At 36.3% G+C, this 20,210-nt stretch overlaps 1 protein-coding gene across 15 annotated transcripts in view; it reads left to right on the top strand.

Annotated features, from left to right (window-relative positions):
* MYCBP2 (MYC binding protein 2) overlaps positions 1-20,210 on the top strand; it is a 253,255-nt gene that overhangs the window by 19,587 nt on the left and 213,458 nt on the right. For all 15 annotated transcript variants that reach the window (XM_045810935.2, XM_087865058.1, XM_087865059.1 and 12 more), the window contains exons 2-4: positions 4,817-4,892; positions 13,605-13,820; positions 19,401-19,554. In XM_045810935.2, the coding sequence (XP_045666891.2) occupies positions 4,817-4,892; positions 13,605-13,820; positions 19,401-19,554 (446 nt within the window). The remainder of the gene's footprint in view (positions 1-4,816; positions 4,893-13,604; positions 13,821-19,400; positions 19,555-20,210) is intronic.

The raw sequence follows: 20,210 nt of genomic DNA on the forward strand, positions 1-20,210 counted from the left end.
TGCCAATGGTCTGAGCTCACCGTGGAAGTGCTCTTTTATCTCTGGAGTTTTAGTTCATCTGGTCCTTAATTACTTCCCCAGCATTCTTAGGCTAGTCGAGTTTTTGAAGGAAGAGCAATGGCTTGCTTCTCCCTAGTATCTTATTTTAGGGAAGTGGAAGTCCGGAGTTTATCTTTGCAAAAAGAAAATACATAATTTTAAGAATGCTTATTTGTATAAGCATAGTGATATTTTGAACAGCTTTTATTTATGTTGCATACTAATAGTTTTTTTTTTCTTTCTGATTGAGCCTGTTTATCAAAGTACACTCTAGACCAGGGGTCGACAAACTATGGCATACAGACCAAACTGGCTCAGTGCCTGTTTTATATGGCCTGTCAACTAAGAATGGTTTTGACGTTTTTAAAGGTTTAAAAAAAAAAAAAAAGTGTTTTGTGGCATATAAAAATTATATGAAATTCAAACTTCAGTGTCCAGAAATAGTTTGTAATGCTTGTCTGTTTATGTGTTGTCTATGTCTCTTCTCATGCCCTAACGGTTGAGTAGTTGCAACAGAGATCCTGTAGCTTACAAAGTGAAAAGTATTTGCAATCTAGCCCTTTACAGGAAATAATTTGCCTATTCCTGCCTTAGACCATAGACTCAGGAATTTTTCATTTCTCATTACTAAGGGAAATTAAACAAAAGATTGAAATCTTCTTATTCCAGAAGTTCTTTGAATTTGGACTTATTAAATAACTCCAGTATTTTAGAGTTAAAAAGAATCTCAGAAATAATCTCCTTCGTCTTGTTATTTTACAAATGAAGAAACAGATTCAGAGTGAGAGACGTTTTAAAGTTAAATTATGACTAATTTTTGGTTTTTTTTAGAAAACAGACTCAGCATTAAGCTGATAGAGAAACTAATGATCTGTATCGTGGAACAGCTTGTAAAAATTCATTTGTTCTTACATTGTAGGAAAAAATTGGTTTTCCTTAAACAGTGGTAGGTATTAAAATTTCTTTGGAATTTTTAAAGTAAATATTTTTTAAATAAATATTTTAAGAATGTTAATAGCCTTTGCCTTTTATTAGCACCCATAATTCTTTCAAATCTCATAGGTATGAGGTTCTTTTTGTGAAATGACTAAAAATCCTACAGGATCAATTCCAAACATTTTTTTATTAAGTTCCTATTTGATTTAGGATTTAAAGTCCTAAATCATCATAAATTCCAAGGTGAATTGTTAATGTGTAAGACTGGTTTCTAGAGTTTTTCTTTTATCTGTCCATCCTCACATATCATGAAAAGTTTATTTAAAGTTAGTTGAAACTAAGCTTTTCCGTTAGTCATATAATGGGATGTTAGCTTACGAACAAATAGCATTTTTATTTTCTAATGTTGACTATAGATTTTCTTCATATAACTTTTAACTTATTACTGGCTGTCTTTGACAACCATCTATTTCTAATAAAACAAGCCAAATTAACAACAACAACAAAACACATAGTAAAATCAATTTGTGGGGATTTGGGAAAAGCTGATTCTTAAACTATATTCAGGAATTGGTGGGTTTAGGTTCATTAAAATTGTTATAACTAATTAAATGCCAAATTGATTAAATGCATAGGAAGAAGTATTTTAGGAATATATATTAAAGCCATTTGAACTTTAAAGATGTTCATTAAGCAAAAGAAACACAAGTATTGGTTTATATTTCTGAAAATTTTAGTCTCTGATGACTAGGCTTCAGGAAAGTCATTTTATTTGGCTTTATATATTCTGCTTCTCCGAAGATTGGTTTTGAGTGAACTTTGATGTTTTTCTGAATTGTATGAAAGTGGCAAACTTTTTAGCATTTACATATTCCTGTTGCTCAGAAAACTGATTTCATTTAATATAAAAGAGAAGTTGTTTTTCTAAACCATAATGAGAAATACTCATTACTTTTCATTAACTTTTTTTTCATTTTTGAGAATTCTTGAACACCTGTGATATGTCAGGCACTGATGCAGGCCTTGAAAGTACAGAGTTGAAATACACATTCTTCATGCTCTCACAATGCTCATAGCTGAATAGACTGTATAAGCAGGTATATCTGTTCATGTGTAGCACATGATACTATTGATCAGTCTTTCTCTTTACTTTCTTAGCATGCTATCTGGGGGAAATCTTATCCATGTACATGGTTTTCCATTACCTCCGTTGCACCAAAATCTGCATAAAATTATTAAATGAATAGCTCCTAAATGGACATGTCTGGCTTACATATCCTTTAAACGTATCTCTGTATCTATGAATCTGTCCTTGGTCCTCTGAGTAATGCTTAAAGCTATCGCTCTGAACTTCCTTCTTTTCTCTCTTTCCTCCTTTTTCTTTTTCTCAAAATAGTATTGAGTACTTTGTTCCAGGTACTTTTTTAGATAAAGAGGCTAGAGCACTGCACAGGAAACACATGGCCTCTGTACTCTCGGTACTTACAGCTTGGTGAAGGAGCAATGCATTGAACACATAATCCCATACATAATTACAGTTGTAGATAACACAATGAAACAAGTGTAAAATGACATGAGAGTGTATATAAGGGAAACTAACTCAGTCTGGGACATTACTGAGTAAGTGACACTTAGATTGGGATGTCAGAGGTGAATGGTGGTTAGCAAAAGATGTGGGAGAGAATACCAGGAAGAGGGAGAACCTTTGTGAAAGCCCCTAAGTAGCTTAGCAGGTTCACACAGCTAGAAGGATGTCTTTGTGGCTGGAGTATGATGAACAAGTTGGTGGGGGATGCAAAATGAGGCAGGGAGGCTGGCAGAGGTCAGATCTTAGTAGAAGATCTTTTAAGCCATGCCAATGCTTTTGGACTCTAACCCAAGAGAATTGTGAAGATATTAGTAGGGTTTTAAGTGGGGTAATTACTTACTCAGATTTCTGTTTCTGTTTTTTTATTTTAAGATTTTATGTATTTATTTGTGAGAGCACGCATGCACATGAGCACACATGAGCTGGGGGAGGGACAGAGGGAGAGGCAATCCCAAGCCGACCTGAGGCTCAGCGCATAGCCCCACGTGAGGCTGTATCTAACAACTGCAAGATCATGACCTGAGCGGAAATCGAGAGTCAGATGCTCAACCAACTGAGCCATCCAGGCGCCCCTCAGATTTGTGTTTTTAAAAGTTGACTTGGGCTCCTGTATGAAGAATGGATTGAAGCGGAACAAACGCGAATGTACAGAAATGGGTTAAAAAGCTTTTGCAGTAGACCAAGCAAGATGTGATGGTAACTTAGATTATTAGAATTGCAGCAATAGAGATGTAGACAGATTCGAGAACTATTTACAAGACATAATTGACAATTTTGTGGTTATTTTGGTTTAGGGAGTAAAGCTGAAGGAATTGTCAAAGATAAATTTTCATATGCTTGTTCATGTCTATTTTGCTGACATTTTAGTATCTTGAACTCAGATATCTTTAAAATTGAACGGGGGGCACCTGGGTGGGTCAGTCGGTTAAGCAACCAGCTCTTAATTTCCACTCAGGCCATGATCTCAGGGTTGTGAGATGGAGCCCCACACTGGGCTCCATGCTGGGCATGGAGCCTGCTTAAGATGCTCTGTCTCCCTTTGTCCCTTCCCCCTCTAAAAAAAAAAAATAGGGGCGCCTAGGTGGCTCAGTCATTAAGCATCTGCCTTCAGCTCAGGTCATGATCTCAGGGTCCTGGGAACTCAGGTGGGGCTCCTTGCTCAGCAGGGAGTCTGCTTCTCCCTCTCTGTCTGCCTCTCCCCCAGCTCATCATGCTCTCTCTCACTCTCAAATAAATAAATAAAATCTTAAAAAAAAAAAAAAAAGAAAAAATAGAACCATTTTTTTCCTTTTGGAAACTAATTCTTCCCCCTTGACTTCCCTGTTTTTGTGAATGACATTCCTACCTCCAGGTGGCCTAGGCATACAACTTTTGTTTTGGTCACAACCTCCACTAAATTAGTTACCAAGTGTTAAGGACTTAACCTCTAGGATCTAGAGTCTCTTCCTTCCCCTCCCCCTCTTCCTCTTTTCTTTTTGTCCCCTCCTCCTCCCCTTATTCCTCCTCCTCAGTAGCATTCTCTTGCTAGATCATTAAATTATGTTTTTCATTCAAGTCTTTGAGCTCCTTGAGGGCAAGAACTGTCTTTTTCGTACCTAACAGTGTGTACCTCAGTATTAGAGACATAGAAAAATATAGAAGAAAATAAAATACATTGTTTTCCCTGACTCTTGTTTCTTCCACTATAATTTTTATTCTTTGACACATTTTTTCCGTGTCTTTCTCAAAGTCATTCAGGGGCGTCCTTCTGCTTAAGGAATAATTTTGTCTTAGGCCTGTGAGGTTATGAAAAACTGGCTGCAGAATATGAGAAGAGTACGAGTTGGGTTTTTTTCTATAGTAATTTGGTAAAAATTGCCTCCTGTCCCTTTTTGCATTGTAGCCCTTGCAACTACAAAGAGTAGATTTTTCTGGGAAGGGAATATACCTGATACTTATTAGCATCCCCACTGTTGAATAAAATTTTAAAAACTTCATTTGATGCCATTTACCTTTTTTAATTTTCTGAAAATATTTGCAAAATTCAATTTTTTGATCATTTAATGTATATTTCTTAGCTTTCCAGTATTGTGTTATTATCTCAATAGCTACATTGTGTGTTAGTATCTTATATATGTGCATCTAGAGTATATTATTTCATAGGAAGAAAGTTTGTAGGAGAAATATTCAGATATCTACTTTGGAAGTACCTATTTTTCATAGCTTTTTATGTCCTGATAATGAACTTTCATAATTCTTTTTTTCCACTTTTAGGAATAAGAAAATTTTAAATAAGAAGAAGTTGAAAAGAAAACAGAAGAGCAAATCAAAAGTGAAAACAAGAAGCAAGGTAAAACTGCTGACAATTTATAGGGAGTAAGGACTTTTTCATATAGTAATTAGAATAAAAATGCCAAGATTAAAAAGGTATAACCAGCAAACCATTTCATTTCTATTTTTTAATTTTAATTTTAAAAGCCCTTTATTACTTGGTTATACTATTTGGTTTCATCTTTGAGACGTTTCATGACCAGTAGCCTGGAAGTTAGTATCTGGGTGCTGAAAATTATTTACTATTTATTCATGTTATCTTTGATCAGTTCTTTGGGGGAACATATCCATTTCTCTTCTCTTTTTTCCACTCTTAACTACATGTTCTAGAAACTGAGTAAAATTGGCTTCTGAGTTGGGACGTGGATTTGGCCTGTGCATATGTCATGAGTTAGGGAGAATCTCGGTGTATCTATATTGTTCTGAGCTTCTTTTGGTGGTAGGTGGCTGTGTAAAAGAAAAGGCAGTGTAGAATATTTGAATTAGATGAGACCGTAGAGAACAATGATCTTTTTTTTCCATCTATGCGGAGATCTTCTCTATTAAATCTTAAACATTTTCACTTTCAACCGAAGAATCTTTTCTTTTGAACAGTACTAAGAACCCTAGACAGGAGAAAGAGGGGAGTCATAACTATGATTTCTGAACAGCTCCACTTTTGGTTAAAGAAACAATAGCTTAGCTTGGCCTATATATCATATTTAAGTTCTACAGACAGTTGTTTCCTGCCCTTTTTAATTAGCGTTCTTGCCATTTTGCAACTGAGAAAAATGTACTTTAAAGTATTAAACCAAAAAATAAAATAAAAGTATAGGGGATGAAATTTATTTTATGGCTCTGTCTTGAGACACAGCTGGATCCATCAGTAATGTCAGCAAATCTGTGTCTTCATCTCTTGCTTCTGCTTTCTTCTGGTATGGACTTATTACCTGCGGCTGAGGGCAAAAGCTGCTGGGGCTCCAGTTTCATTTTCTTTGAGCGAGGGGCCATCTCCTTTATTAGTTCTAGCAGGAAGTTTTGGGTATGATTTTTGATTGACCTTCGTCATTCACTTTGGCCTTGGAGATAGGGTACTTTGATTGGTTATAGTGAATTATGTTTATAATCTTGTGATAGGTGATAGGTGATAGGTGAGCATCCTGATAAGCAGGCCATGTGAAATGGGAGGGGGTAACTACCCTACGAAAAGTGTTGGTGGGTGGGCAGGTAAATGATATATGTTCACTATATCATTTCTTACTACTACTACTTTTGGGATGAAAGAGGGAAATGGAGAACATTCTTAATATACTTATTATATAGTCATTTGGATTTTCAGCCTCTTTCCCTTTTCATCTTTTTGGGGTTATGTGCAAAGTCAGAGTACGGAAATTTTGAAAATCTTTTTTAAGTTCTTTTACGGTTTCCTTTAGTGTTGTTCCTAAAAGTAGTGGCATATGATATTGAGGAAGAGGTGGGAATTCAAGGTCTTTCATCCCCTTCAATTCTGTCTCTAGCTTTGTGCCTTTAGTAATTCATCTTTCTTTTCTTGGCCTCAGGTTTTATATCTGCTTTTTAGGAGCACTTTGTGATAAGAGTGATACAAAAAGAGTTATTCATTTATTCCTAAAACATTAATTGCACATCGACCATGTGCAGGCCTTATGTTGGGTATTTGGGATAGAAAGATGAGTAAGAAATGTTTCCTGCTTATGATGGGCATATAAAATAATAAAATAGTGTTGTTAGTCTCCCTGCCCTCTATTGTTTCTGGACTATTTTTCATTCACCTTCTTTTTTAACAAAGTTATTTCAAAAATGCCAATGAGCTTTACCCCCCCATGTATTTAAGAATGAGCATTTCTTTCCAGCAAATGAAATAAGAGACCATTTAGCTACTTTATTTCCTTGTTTATTGCTTTCATTGACCCCTCTATTTCACCTCAACCATTAGCCATCTCCTTCATTCAGTTTCCTTCTTGTTCAGCTTTGATAGCAAGTCTTTTTAGAAAAAAACATACTTAATCTATATTAGTTCCCTATGGCTGCTGTAACAAATTGCACAAACCTGATGGCTTAAAACAACACAAATTATTCTACAGTTTTAGAAGTCTGAAGTCCAAAATGGATCTGGGGTAAAATCAAGGTGTCAGTAAATCTGCGTTGCTTCTGGAGACTCTAGGAGAGAATTCATTCTTGCCTTTTCCACCTTCTAGAGGCTGCCTGCGTTCCTTGGGTTGTGCTCCTTTCCACCTTCAAAGCCAGCAGTGGTTGGTCAAGTCCTTTCATGTTGCATTACTGGGACATGTTTCCATTGTTACAACTCCTTCTTTGACTGTCCCACCACCCTTTCTCATTCATAAGGACCCTTGTGATTACATTGGGCCCACCCAGATAATCCAGAATAAACTCTCCATCTCAAGATCTGTAAGTTATTCACATCTACTGGGTACCTTTTATCATGTAAGGTGACACATTCCCAGGTTCCAGGGACTAGGGGGAAGATATTTTTGGAGGCCAATATTCTGCTTACCACATCTTCCTTTCTCCTGTGTATATTTGTTGCGCTCATCTGACAAAATTTAATCCTATACGAATCTAGCTGTTTTCTCTTTGCCTGCAGGTGAGTATTGTGTGCTGCTAAAGGGAGTTAAGATATCAGTACACATTCATGATCACCAGTCTCAAATGGACCTTGCATAGCTAAACTGTATTCTTATTTTTTCTGATAAAATAGTTCTGTGATTATTTTAAACCTTTGCCACTCTTCTCAAAGTTATGATAAATCCTACCCTCTAACAGATGAGTTCACTTTCTTACAGAAGAAATCAAATCCATTACACAGGAAACTTCTTCAGCATCCTGTTACCAAACATGCCTGGGTCTTAGGTTAGGATATTTAATAGCAGAGTTTTGAAAGATATAATCAAGGTTTAGAAAATTTTCATCATTCCCAAGCATTTCCTCATCCTCTGCTGTATTCCATCTCTCCCTACAGCTATGCCTCTAGGCAGCAACCACAGATGTACTTTCTGTCATTATAAATTAGTTTTTATTTTCTAGAATTTCATATAAATGTGATCATGCAGCATGTACTCTTCTGTATCTGGCTTCTTTTCCTCAGCATAATGATTTTGAGTTGTGTCCATGTAGTTGTATTTATTAACAGTTCATTCTGTTTTTTTGCTGATGAGTATCCAGTTATGTGGATATATCTTAATTTGTTCACCCATTTATCTGTGGTTAGGCATTTCGATATTTTCAGTTTTGGGCTATCACAAATGAAGCTGCTATGAATATTTGTGTATTAGTCTTTGTGTGGTTATATGTTTTTGTTTTTTAGAAGGATAAACACCTAGAGGTGGAATGAGTAGGTGCTGTTTCCTTCCATGATTTGCCAGAAGACTGATAAGTCTCAAAAGCAGTTTACACTAATGGCTAAGATTTATTACAGCCAAAGGTACAGAATAAGCAGCAGGAAAGAGAAATGAATAGTATCAGTGGTGGCTAGGGAGTTATGGCATAGGCTTTCTAGTCCTTCCTTGTCTGAGCACACAGGACATGCTTTCTCTCTGGCAGTGAACTGCAAGGGTATGTATGGAATGTTTCTGTCCAGGAAAGCCCACTTGAGTCTTAGGATATGAGACTTTTATGGGGGATTTGGTTACACATAGACATGTCCTGCTTTGCAGTCAGCGATGGTACATGAAACTCAGGTGCACATCATCAGTTTTGATGTTTGTACAAAGCAATTGAACAAGCCAGTAGGCATGGGCCATTGCTCTGGGTGTATTTTACAAAACCATCAGTAACTAACATAAAGAAAAGTCTAAAGAGCACATTCCTAAGGATTGGCCCACAGTAGGTCCTGGTTCCCTTGGGGAAATACAAGGAATAAGCAATTATACCTGCATTGTTAACTCTTTTCTCATGGGTGGCATGGTAGATGAATGTTTAATTTGTTAAAAAACTATTCAAACTATTTTCCAGAGTAATTGTTACATTTTACTGTTCCGCCAGTCATGTATGAGAAATCCAGTTGCCTAACGTCTTTGCAAACACATGGTATCATTAGCATATAAAATTTTAGACATTCTAATACATAGGGGTATTTCACTGTGGTTTTAGCTTGCTTTTCTCTAATGGCTAATGATGTGAACGTCTTTTCATGTGCCTTTGGCTATTCATATCTTTTTTTGTGAAATGTCTTCCCTATCTTGCCTCCCTTTTTATAATTGTCTTGTTATTGAATTGTCAGAGCTCTATATGTACTCTATATACAAGTCCTTTGTTAGATATCTGTATTACAAATAATTCTTTCTGTTCTATGACTTGCTTTTTTATTGTTTTTATATAGTGCTTTAGAAGAATAAAAGTTTTTAAGTTTCCTGGATGTAATTGATTATTTTCTTATATATTTGATTCATGTATTTTGTGTTCTAAGAAATCTTTGTCTACCCCAGGTTCACATAGATTTTTTTCTATATTTTCTTCTAGAGATTTTATAGTTTTAGCTGCTATATTTATAAGACCTGTGATACATTTAGAGTTAATTTTTGTGTATGGTATGAAATAAGGGTTCATGTTCATTTTTTCATATTGGTATTCAGTTGATTGTCATCATTTTTACACAGACTTCTCTTTTTCTTTTGAATTGTCTTAGCACCTTTATAAAAAATAAGTTGACCATATTCATTTGAACCTATTTCTGGAATTTATTTTTGTTTAATTGATCTATATATCTATTTTTTTTTAAAGATTTTATTTATTTATTCGACAGAGATAGAGACAGCCAGCGAGAGAGGGAACACAAGCAGGGGAGTGGGAGAGGAAGAAGCAGGCTCATAGCGGAGGAGCCTGATGTGGGGCTCGATCCCAGAACGCCAGGATCACGCCCTGAGCCGAAGGCAGACACTTAACCACTGTGCCACCCAGGCGCCCCTATATATCTGTTTTTACACCAATACCACACTGTTTTCTTTACAGTAGTTTTGAATTCAGGTCATATGTCTTCCAACTTTGGTCTTTTTAAAAAAATTGCTTTAGTTACTTTAGGCCCTTTACATTTCTATATAAATTTTAGAATTGGCTTGTCGATTCTGTTTTTAGAAGTCTCTAGAATTTTATTGCGGCTTCATTGAATTTGTAGATTTGAGGAAGAGTTGCCATTTTAATGAGACTAAGTCTTCTAATCAATGAACATGGTTTATCTCTATTCTCTTTATCTAAATTTTCCTTAATTTCTCTCAGCAGTGTTATTTTGGTTTTCAGTGTACAGAGCTTGCACATAATTTTATTAAATATAACTAATTTTGTGTTTTTTATGTTATTACAAATGCTATTTAATTTTTAAAAAAATTTTGAGATGATCATAGTAATGCAGTTGTGAGAAATAATACAGAAATCCTATATACCCTTCACTTGTTTTTTCCAATTGCTAAGGTATTGCAATACTGTAGTAAATATCCCAACGAGGAAACCGATACTGATCCGACCTTCCGAACTTACTCAGATTTCACCAGTTTTACACATACTTATTTGTCTTTGTGATTGTATGTTTAGTTCTATGCAATTTTATCACCTGTGTGGATCTGTGGACCATTACTGCAGTCAGTATATACAAGAGTTCCATCACAAGGATCCTTTTTGCTACTCTTATATAGCCACAGACATTCCCCCATACTCACCCTCTCCCTAGCCTCTGGCAATCACCAATCTATTCTCTATTTCCTTAATTTTTTCATTTTAAGAATGTTCTGTAAATGTAATTATGGGGATTGGCCTTTGCCACTCAGCATAATTCCCTTGAGATTTATCCCAGTTGTTGCATATATCATTAGTTTTTTCCAGAGTGGCTGGATCATTTCACATTACCATTAACAATGTATAAGAGATCCAGTTTCTCCACATCTTCACCAGCATTTGGTGTTGTAATTATTTTTTATTCTAGACAGTCTGATAGGTTTGTATTATATCTCATTTTGTTTTAATTTGCATTTTCCTAGTGGCTTACCTTAGTGAAGTTATTATTTGCCTTCTGTATATCTTCTTCGGTGACGTGCCTGTACGTGTCTTTTGCCCATTTTCTTTTTTTTTTCTTTTTTTTTTTTTATAATGATTTTTTATTTTATTATGTTAGTCACCATACAGTACATCCCCGGTTTCCGATGTAAGGCTCGATGATTCATTAGTTGTGTATAACACCCAGTGCACCATGCAATACGTGCCCTCCTTACTACCCATCACCGGTCTATCCCATTCCCCCACCCCCTCCCCTCTGAGGCCCTCAGTTTGTTTCTCATAGTCCATAGTCTCTCATGTTTCATTCCCCCTTCTGATTACCCCCCTTTCTTTATCCCTTTCTTCCCCTAGTGATCATCCTAGTTCTTATGTTCCATAGATGAGAGAAATCATATGATAGTTGTCTTTCTCTGCTTGACTTATTTCACTTAGCATTATCTCCTCCAGTGCCGTCCATGTTGTAGCAAATGTTGAGAACTCGTTCTTTCTGATAGCTGAGTAATATTCCATTGTATATATGGACCACAACTTCTTAATCCAGTCATCTGTTGAAGGGCATCTCGGCTCCTTCCACGATTTAGCTGTTGTGGACATTGCTGCTATGAACATTGGGGTGCATATGGCCCTTCTCTTCACTACGTCTGTATCTTTGGGGTAAACACCCAGTAGTGCAATGGCTGGATCATAGGGTAGCTCAATTTTTAACTTTTTAAGGGACCTCCACACTGTTTTCCAGAGTGGCTGTACCAACTTGCATTCCCACCAACAATGTAGGAGGGATCCCCTTTCTCCACATCCTCTCCAACAATTGTTGTCTCTTGCCTTGTCTATTTTTGCCATTCTAACTGTTTTGCCCATTTTCTAAATTGAATTGCTTATTTGTTTGTTTTTTACTGTTGAGTTTTGAAAATTCTTCATATATTCTGCATGGAAGTCTTTTCTCAGGTATGCAGATATTTTCTCCTAGATGCTATTATTTTTTAAATTATATTTTCTAGTTGTTCATTCTTAGTATATAAATACATTAATCTTTTTTAATATGATCTGGTATCCTGTGACTTTGCTAAATCCATACATGATTTCTAGTGGCATTTTAACAGACATTTTAAGATTCTCTGCATGTCTTCTGCAAATAAATTTGTTTTCTAGTAGGTACTTCTTCCTTTCTAACTATACCTTGTATTCCTTTTTCTTGGCTTATTACACTGGTATATCTAGTACGATGTTGAATTGTATCCCTGAGAATAGGTATCTTTGCCTTGTTTGCATCTTAGGGTGCAGGCATTCAGTCTTTTACTATATTAGCTGTGGGTATTTCATAGACTCCTTTTATCCAGTTTTGGAAATTTTCTTTTATTCCTAGTTACACTTTTTATCATGAATAGGTGTTTGATTTGTGTCAAATGCTTTTTCCATGTTTGGTTTGGGGTATTACGTGTTTTTTTTCTACTTTGTTGGTATGGGGAATTATACTGATTTCTTTTCCAGTGTTGTTACCAGCCGGTTTTTTGATAGATCATGATGTATTATCTTTTTCGTATGTTCTTGGATTTGGATTGCTAATAATTGCTAATTTTTAATATCTCTGGAAGGCATATCTACATGTTACTTGTTAATTAACTTTGGTATATATTTTTTCTAACAGGGAGTAGTCCACTTTTTCCCCAATTATTTATGGAGGAAGGGTAGAATTTTCAGACCAGTGTTTTTGGTACTTGAGGTGTACTTCCTGGATGTACTCTAATTTGCATTAATAGAACTTGCATTAATAGACTATCTTAAACCAGTTCTGTATATTTATAATGTAAATGTTGATCTCAAAAGTGTGATTGTGGTCTGATGAATAAAATGCTGGGCCAAAACAGAAAAGGACTATTTAGTTTTAATAACTAAATTACCAAGCATATGGTTTTTAGTATTTATTAAGACTGATAGCTAGGAGAGAGCTTCAGGAAAGCATATGTCCATAATCTGCAGAAATCTAATTTCCTAACATTACCATTATTTAAATGAGAATGAAATTAGAATTGACTAAAATTGACTAAAGTTGAGGGTTTTTTTGTTTTGTTTTGTTTTGTTCTGATTTCTGTTTAAGTCCCTAATCCACTTTTTAAAGAAATCAAAATGTAATCCAACATATGTAGTAGGTCATTGAGACTCTGTAATACATCTCATGTCCCTTAGAAAAGCACCAAATTAATATTCTGTGATACTAAAACAGTTAAGTTTTGTTTGCTCTTTTCCTCTCATGGGATAAAAGGACATTCCTGTTAGATTCTTTGCTACTCTCCAGCCCTTGTCAATTTGGTTATTGCTGTGTTACTTAGAAAGTAGCGAAGTGTAGAAGAAAGGGTACTTATTATAAATTGAGTCGGTAGACTTAGATTATCTTTGCCGTGTCACATATTTAACTTCTGCAAGTCATCTAGCATGTCTAATCTTTAATTTTTTTTTTTAAAGATTTTATTTATTTATTTGACAGAGATAGAGACAGCCAGTGAGAGAGGGAACACAAGCAGGGGGAGTGGGAGAGGAAGAAGCAGGCTCATAGCAGAGGAGGAGCCTGATATAGGGCTCGATCCCAGAACGCCGGGATCACGTCCTGAGCCGAAGGCAGACGCTTAACCGCTGTGCCACCCAGGCGCCCCTAATCTTTAATTTTTTATTTAAAATGAGAATTGGTGATGATGGAAAAGAATATGAAATTGAAATGTTATATCTTATATTTCAGTCTGAAAACTTGGAGAGTACAGTAATCATACCAGATATCAAACTACATAGCAATCCTTCCGCATTCAATATTTATTGCAATGTACGACATTGTGTTCTGGAATGGCAGAAAAAGGAAACATCGTTGGCAGCTGCATCCAAGAACTCTGTGCAGAGTGGAGAATCAGATAGTGATGAAGAGGAGGAATCCAAAGAGCCACCTATCAAGCTTCCAAAGGTAAGTCACTAAGTTCCACTTGAATGGATAACCAACAGGTGTTTCAGCTATAGTACAAATACTTGCATTGCTAAAATATCTTTTTATAAAATTGTGCACTAAAAATTAACAGGGCTTATGGGTAAAAACAGGTTTGGGGCAGACCAGGAAAACTATGCAACTTTATAACTGGAGTGCTAACAAGGTCAGTAATTGGTAACTCAGTGGTGAGTACTTGGACAGCCCAGGAAGAAAGATCAGGGGCTTTTAAAAATGTGCAAAAGCAGTAAAGTGGAAATGGTGGCTTGTAAGCCTTGAGCCATTGCAGATAGAAGTGGAGCTCTGAGCCTGTGGGCTACCATTAAAGTGGGCATAAGCAGAACTGCAAACTACTACAAGCCAAGAGCTATGGAAAGCTGGGGGTGCTCCCTTCTGGGGAGGGAACCTGGGGTCCAGGTATGCATTTTTATTTTTCTTGAACTAGAACTAGAAGGGCTCCTGGCTGTGCAGCTGCTGAGCTGAGAACTTTTGCCTTTTCTGCCTAAGGATATAATTGTATTCTTGCTACTTTGGCTCCCCTTGATGAGGAAAAAAATTACTTATGAAGCAGTAAGACTTCTACATTGTTCTGATGTCATTCCCTATTTACCAGAGATGTATAAGCTAACTGGTATTATAAAACGTATGGTAGTAGAACAAGCTATTCTTAAGGTACTCCCTTTTATTTAAGTATTAGTATATTTTAAGACTGTAATGTTATTTTTGTATACGGTATTTTTTCTATATTGTAGGTATAGTTTGTATTTTTAACAAGACATATGGACATATTTTAAAAGGGTACCTTTATCATAAATGATTTATGCATATTGCTTTTTTCTAAATATAGACATTTTAAAATGATTTCCTTCATCATAAATGATTCAGGTCTGTTGCCTTTCTACTAAACTGATACCTTAAACCTATGCCTTGAAAACATTTTTATACACACCCGAAGGAGCTATCATGCAAATATTTTGCTACTTGAAAATAGCAACCAAGATAGAAAGTATGTTCCTGATCTGACTTTTTTTTTTGCACATTTCATGGTGGCTGTTTCTAAGTGCACCACTACCCTTAATCATTACCGTCAGGTTCTTCTCATCTTATGCTCAGCGGATTACTTGCTTCCTGTTTCATAGAGTAAGAGAGGTTTTGTGAACTTCCTTAGCCTTTTAGTCGATAATCTTCAAATATCCTTCTCCTGGGACTCTTCTTCCTTTAATCCCATTCTCTCCAGTGTCCTTAAGTGTACTTTCTTTACTGGTTCCTTTCTTCTACTTAAAACAAACAAGCTAATCTTTTCCATTTTAAGTTCCTCCAGGTAGAGAGTTTTCCATCAAATACTGACACGTCAGGGAATAGAGTACAATGATTAAGAACATGGGTAGTGGAGTCAACCTGTCCAGGCTTAAACACTCACCATTAAAAATGCTAGCTCTGTGATGCTGGGAAAGTTATTTGACTTATCTGTGCCTCAGTTTTGTCATCTGTGAAATGGAGATAACATCTACATCACAGGGTTGTAGATGAGGATTCAGTGAGTTAATAAATGTCAAAGTTATAAGTAGTTAGAAGTATCAGGTTAGGTGCAAACAAGGTGCAAATGAATTTGAGTTACTTTTCAAGGAACTCTTCAATTTATTAAATACTTTATGTCTGAGGAAATCAAACTTCTGGACAGTCTGAGATCATGTGACAAGTGAGAGGGGAAGAAGTGCTGAGGTGTATTTATGCAGAGGCACTCAGAATGCTGTCGGGTTTGGGCTTGGGTGGGGACTGAAACTCCGAGGTGATGTGTTTGGCAGCCATTTGCATGAGGTGAAGGACTGACACAGAAGAAGAGATGAGGCCTTCAGGGCTTGAGGTGATGGGAATTTGAGGGCAGGTGAGAAATGTTCGCATTTTTCTTTTCCTTTTGACCATTTCTGCTCTGAATGCTACTCTTTTCCCTTAGTTCCTTTTCTTTGCAGTTGTTCCTCTCTTGCTCCTTCTTCATGTGTGGCTCTTGCTTACCTTTCCTCTGAGGTTTTTTCCTCTCCTACTCCTTTTCTCTCACGTAATTAAGACAGTTTTTATTTGATGCAATTTTATTTTCTCCTTGAATTTTAAAAGTTAAGTTGAATTTGATTATTATATAGACCTTGTTTGTCAGATTTCTTTGCCTTTTGTTTTTTTGTGCATCAGCAATCACCGATACTTTAAAAAGAACTTTCTTACCCCCACCTAAATGCTTCATATTAAGTTTTTTATCTAAAACACAGATTTTAGGGGTGCCTGGGTGGCTCAGTGGGTTAAGCGTCTGCCTTCGCCTCAGGTCATGATTCCAGGACTCTGGAATTGAGCCCCACATTGGGCTCCCTGCTCGGCGGGGAGCCTGCTTCTCTCGCTGCCTCTGCCTTTCGCCTCCACTCATGCTCTTTTTCTCAAATAAATAAATAAATAAAATCTTTAAAAAAACCCAAAAATCAAAACACAGTTTTTACCCAGCTCAAACCATCTTTCACTATCTGATTTCTAGATCCTCTAAAGTGTTCCAAGCTTTATACTACATAATTTTTAATAGTTACTTTTAGGATTCATACTTTGCTTTCAGTCTCATTTGATGCTAGTTATGCCACATATTTTGTTAAAAGATACAGACTTAAATTTATTTATTTACTTCTTTATATACTTCTAAATTCTTTTTTGAGTTCTACTAAGCTTTACATTAGGCCCTGAAAACGAAATGATGAGACACAGTCCCTATCCTCAAGAAAGTTACGTCTGGTAGGGATAGCAGGCATGTCTACTGACTTAAGGCTTACTAGGGGCGTGGTAGGTGTAGTGCAACATAGTGGAGTAAGGCTGCAGTGCTGACTACAGATACATGTGCAGGCAGAGGGAACAGCATCATCGTAAAAGTACAAGTGCTCTGTTTTTGGCCAGAGTGGAGTAGCTGAGTAGGATAGGAGGCAGAGAGCAGCAGCTAGATTGTGAAGGGCCTTCTGTGTCCTGCTGCCACTTTCAGATTTTGTCTTGTGATTTGGAAATATTGAAGATTTTAAGCAAGAGAGTTTGAGCAGACTTATATATTAGTAAAGTTACATGGGTGCTAGTAAGACCGATCACTAGAGGGTGGTGAGATGAGAGCAGAGGGGCCAGTTAGGCAGCTATTGCTGTTTTCCACGAAGGGTGACCGGTGGTTGGAATGAGGGTAGTGGCAGTGTTTGCCATACAGAAAGTGTTAAGGAAGCAGAATTGACAGGAATTAGGGGTTAGTTGATTATGAAGGCTGACAGAGAAGGTGGAAACTAAACATATTCCTGAAGTTTCGGGGTGGCAGTGCCATTTATTGCAAGAGAGAGAACTGAAGGAGAAACACTGCTTTGTTGGAATGACGATGACGTTTAGTTCTGGGCATACTGAGTGAGGTGTCCCGTGTACACTGTATAGGGCTGAAGTTCCAAAGAAAAGTCCCTGCTAAAAATAGAGATTTGGGAGCTATTATGGTGTGGGGGATGAAGGTGAAATGAAATTCTGTTAGAGATAGGATGGGGGTGGGATCAAGATCATTGCTTAAAAATTGTTAGCTTCGAAAAGTTGTAAGAACACTTCTTTTGGGTGTGAAGAGAATGGAAGAAGATGGTGGTAGTTGTCGATAAATTTGTATTTTGGAGGATGGGAACTTAGACATTTCACACCCAGAGCTTCTGGGAGGCAGAATTCTTCCTCCTCTCTTTGCCCTCCTCCCCCTCTGCTGCCGCTCTTCTTCCAGTCTTTCTCTGCCCTCTAGATTTTTATTCTTTATTATTTGTAAGTGTCATCTCTACCAAGCACTTGCTTCATATAAAAAATTCTGAAAGTCAGTACACTTTCCTCTGTGATAATATATAAATCTACTTTTGGTTTCCTCTTCAGTTTTTTCAAATGTATTCTAGAAGTATTAGAATGTATTCTAGGACTTTAAAAACAATTTTTAACTTGTAGTTGACATACAGTGTTATACTGGTTTCAGGTATAGAGCATACAGATAATTCTGTACATTTCAGAATGCTCACCATAATAAGTATGTCATCATCTGTCACCACATGACAGTATTGCAATATTATTGACTATATTCTCTATGCAGGACTTGTTTATTTTTTAACTGGAAGTTTGTACTTCCTAATCCCCTTCGTCTATTTTGCTCATCCCCTGCCCTCTCCCTCTAGGACTTTTTAATAGAACAAGATACAGTTTCTAATGGCAAAGAATATATTACATCTAAATGTAACTAAACTTTTATGTTCATACTTGTTAGTGAAATAATAAAGTCACTTTTGGAAATAATATGATTTGAGGAGAGCTATTAAGCTAGTTCAGACATGATCCTTGTCTATAAGGGGACCACAGCTCAGTTAGGAAAAAGGAAACAAAAATAGTCAGCTACACTATAATATAATAAATGCTGTAACGGAAGTTTCGACTGGGTAAGAGTCATGTACAAGGCTCATTTATCCTGTTAGAGTATAAATTCTTAGAAGACAGGGACTAGTGTAATGTATATCTTCATATATCCTGTGGTGAGTTTGCCAGAATAAGTGTTTAAGAAATGTTTATGTAATACATGATTAATGCACAGAGCTCAGCCTAGAGAATATTCTTCTGTTGTTAAGTCCAATAGAATTAATGCTTTGATGCATTTCTGCTAATTAGTCTTGTTTTAACTTTCTCTGTTATGTCTCCAAATAATTTAACACCTTCTGGAAAGGTCTTATACATCTGTTTCTCAAAATATCGTCACTGACTGAGAAATGGGATTTCGTTGTCTGTTGTTCAGTCCTCTGAAGGTATCTCCCAATACCAGATTATCACATTTCTCTCTCAGTTTTTAGCTGCAGATTTCTCTGTCTTTTGCTAAATACTGAGTCAGACTTTTCGTTGGTCCTGATGAGAAATGATAAGATAATTAAAGTAAAAATAGTAGTGATCTTTTAAGTAGGCAGTTTTTAATTCTTTTTGTAATATACCCTCCAAGAAGAGGGGACACCATCAATAAATAATAATGTGATTGTACCATTGTAGGAAGTGCTAAGATGAAAAGTTCCTTGTTAAATCTCTTCATTGTGTGAGTTATATGGACCTTTTTTCTGGTCATAAGTAACAATTGACATGACTTTCAGTGAAGGAATGCTGATTTGTACTTGGGTATAGCCAAGTGAACTTTTAAATTAATACAGTTTATTTTTTGTGAATGAATGTAACCTAGTATCTAGTGTACTCTTACAGTTTTCATATTTTTTAGGACTTCCTTAAGCTATAACTACTTTTAAAATAGTGCCGTAATTTTTTAACCTTCCATATAACTAGATGGTTTTCTGAATCTTGAAATTAAATATCATGGGTGGTTGTGTGGTTTTTTTAATGTGTTTTTTGTTTGTTTTGGCCTTTTAAATATGGCAGCATTAATCATTTGCCATGGAAATAGGCTGTATTGGTTCAACTGCCTGGAAAGTGTTATTAGCCTACCCGTTATAAGGTACGCATATATTTGTGTGTGTGTGTGTATATATATATATATATTTTTTTTTTCATCTTAAACAGATCATTGAGGTTGGACTTTGTGAAGTTTTTGAATTGATTAAGGAGACGCGATTTTCTCATCCATCCTTGTGCCTCAGGAGTCTCCAGGCACTGCTTAACGTACTTCAGGGTCAGCAGCCAGAAGGCCTCCAGTCAGAGCCACCCGAGGTCCTAGGTAAGAGCTCAGGGGCATTAAATGAAGTCTTTATTTATTTATTTATAATAATAATTTTTTATTATATTATGTTAGTCACTATACAGTACATCCCTAGTTTTTGATGTAAAGTTCCATGATTCATTAGTTGCGTATAACACCCAGTGCACCATGCAATACGTGCCCTCCTTAAAACCCATAACCGGCCTATCCCATTCCCCCACCCCCCTCCCCTCTGAAACCCTCAGTTTGTTTCCCATGTAAATAGCTTCTCCTATGAAGCATAGATAGCAGCCTGTAAATGTAATGCATTTTTTTTTTTAAATTATGGTATTAAAACAGCAGGGGTATAAATTTTAAGGTATTTTGCTATTTTCTACTAGAGTTATAGTTTAATACAGTTCATGCACAGACATTTTTTGATTATTGTGATGATGGGGAAAAAGCAAAACATAAATCCTTGGAACCTAGAAATAATCCCAAGCCTTATAGTCACTATTAACTTAAATTGTTCTTGTTAAATTAGGCCAAAATAGCGAACATTGACTTTCTCTAACTTTATGTGTTATTCTGGGTTGTTAAAAAAGTGGAAAGAGAGGAAACAAATGCTACCAACCCAAAACTGCACAAAAAAGTGGAAAGAGAGGAAACAAATGCTACCAACCCAAAACAGCACA

The sequence above is a fragment of the Ursus americanus genome, chromosome 10, assembly GCF_024610735.1.
Source record: "Ursus americanus isolate L20-20 chromosome 10, mUrsAme1.1.p, whole genome shotgun sequence".
Classification (NCBI taxonomy): Eukaryota; Metazoa; Chordata; class Mammalia; order Carnivora; family Ursidae; genus Ursus; species Ursus americanus.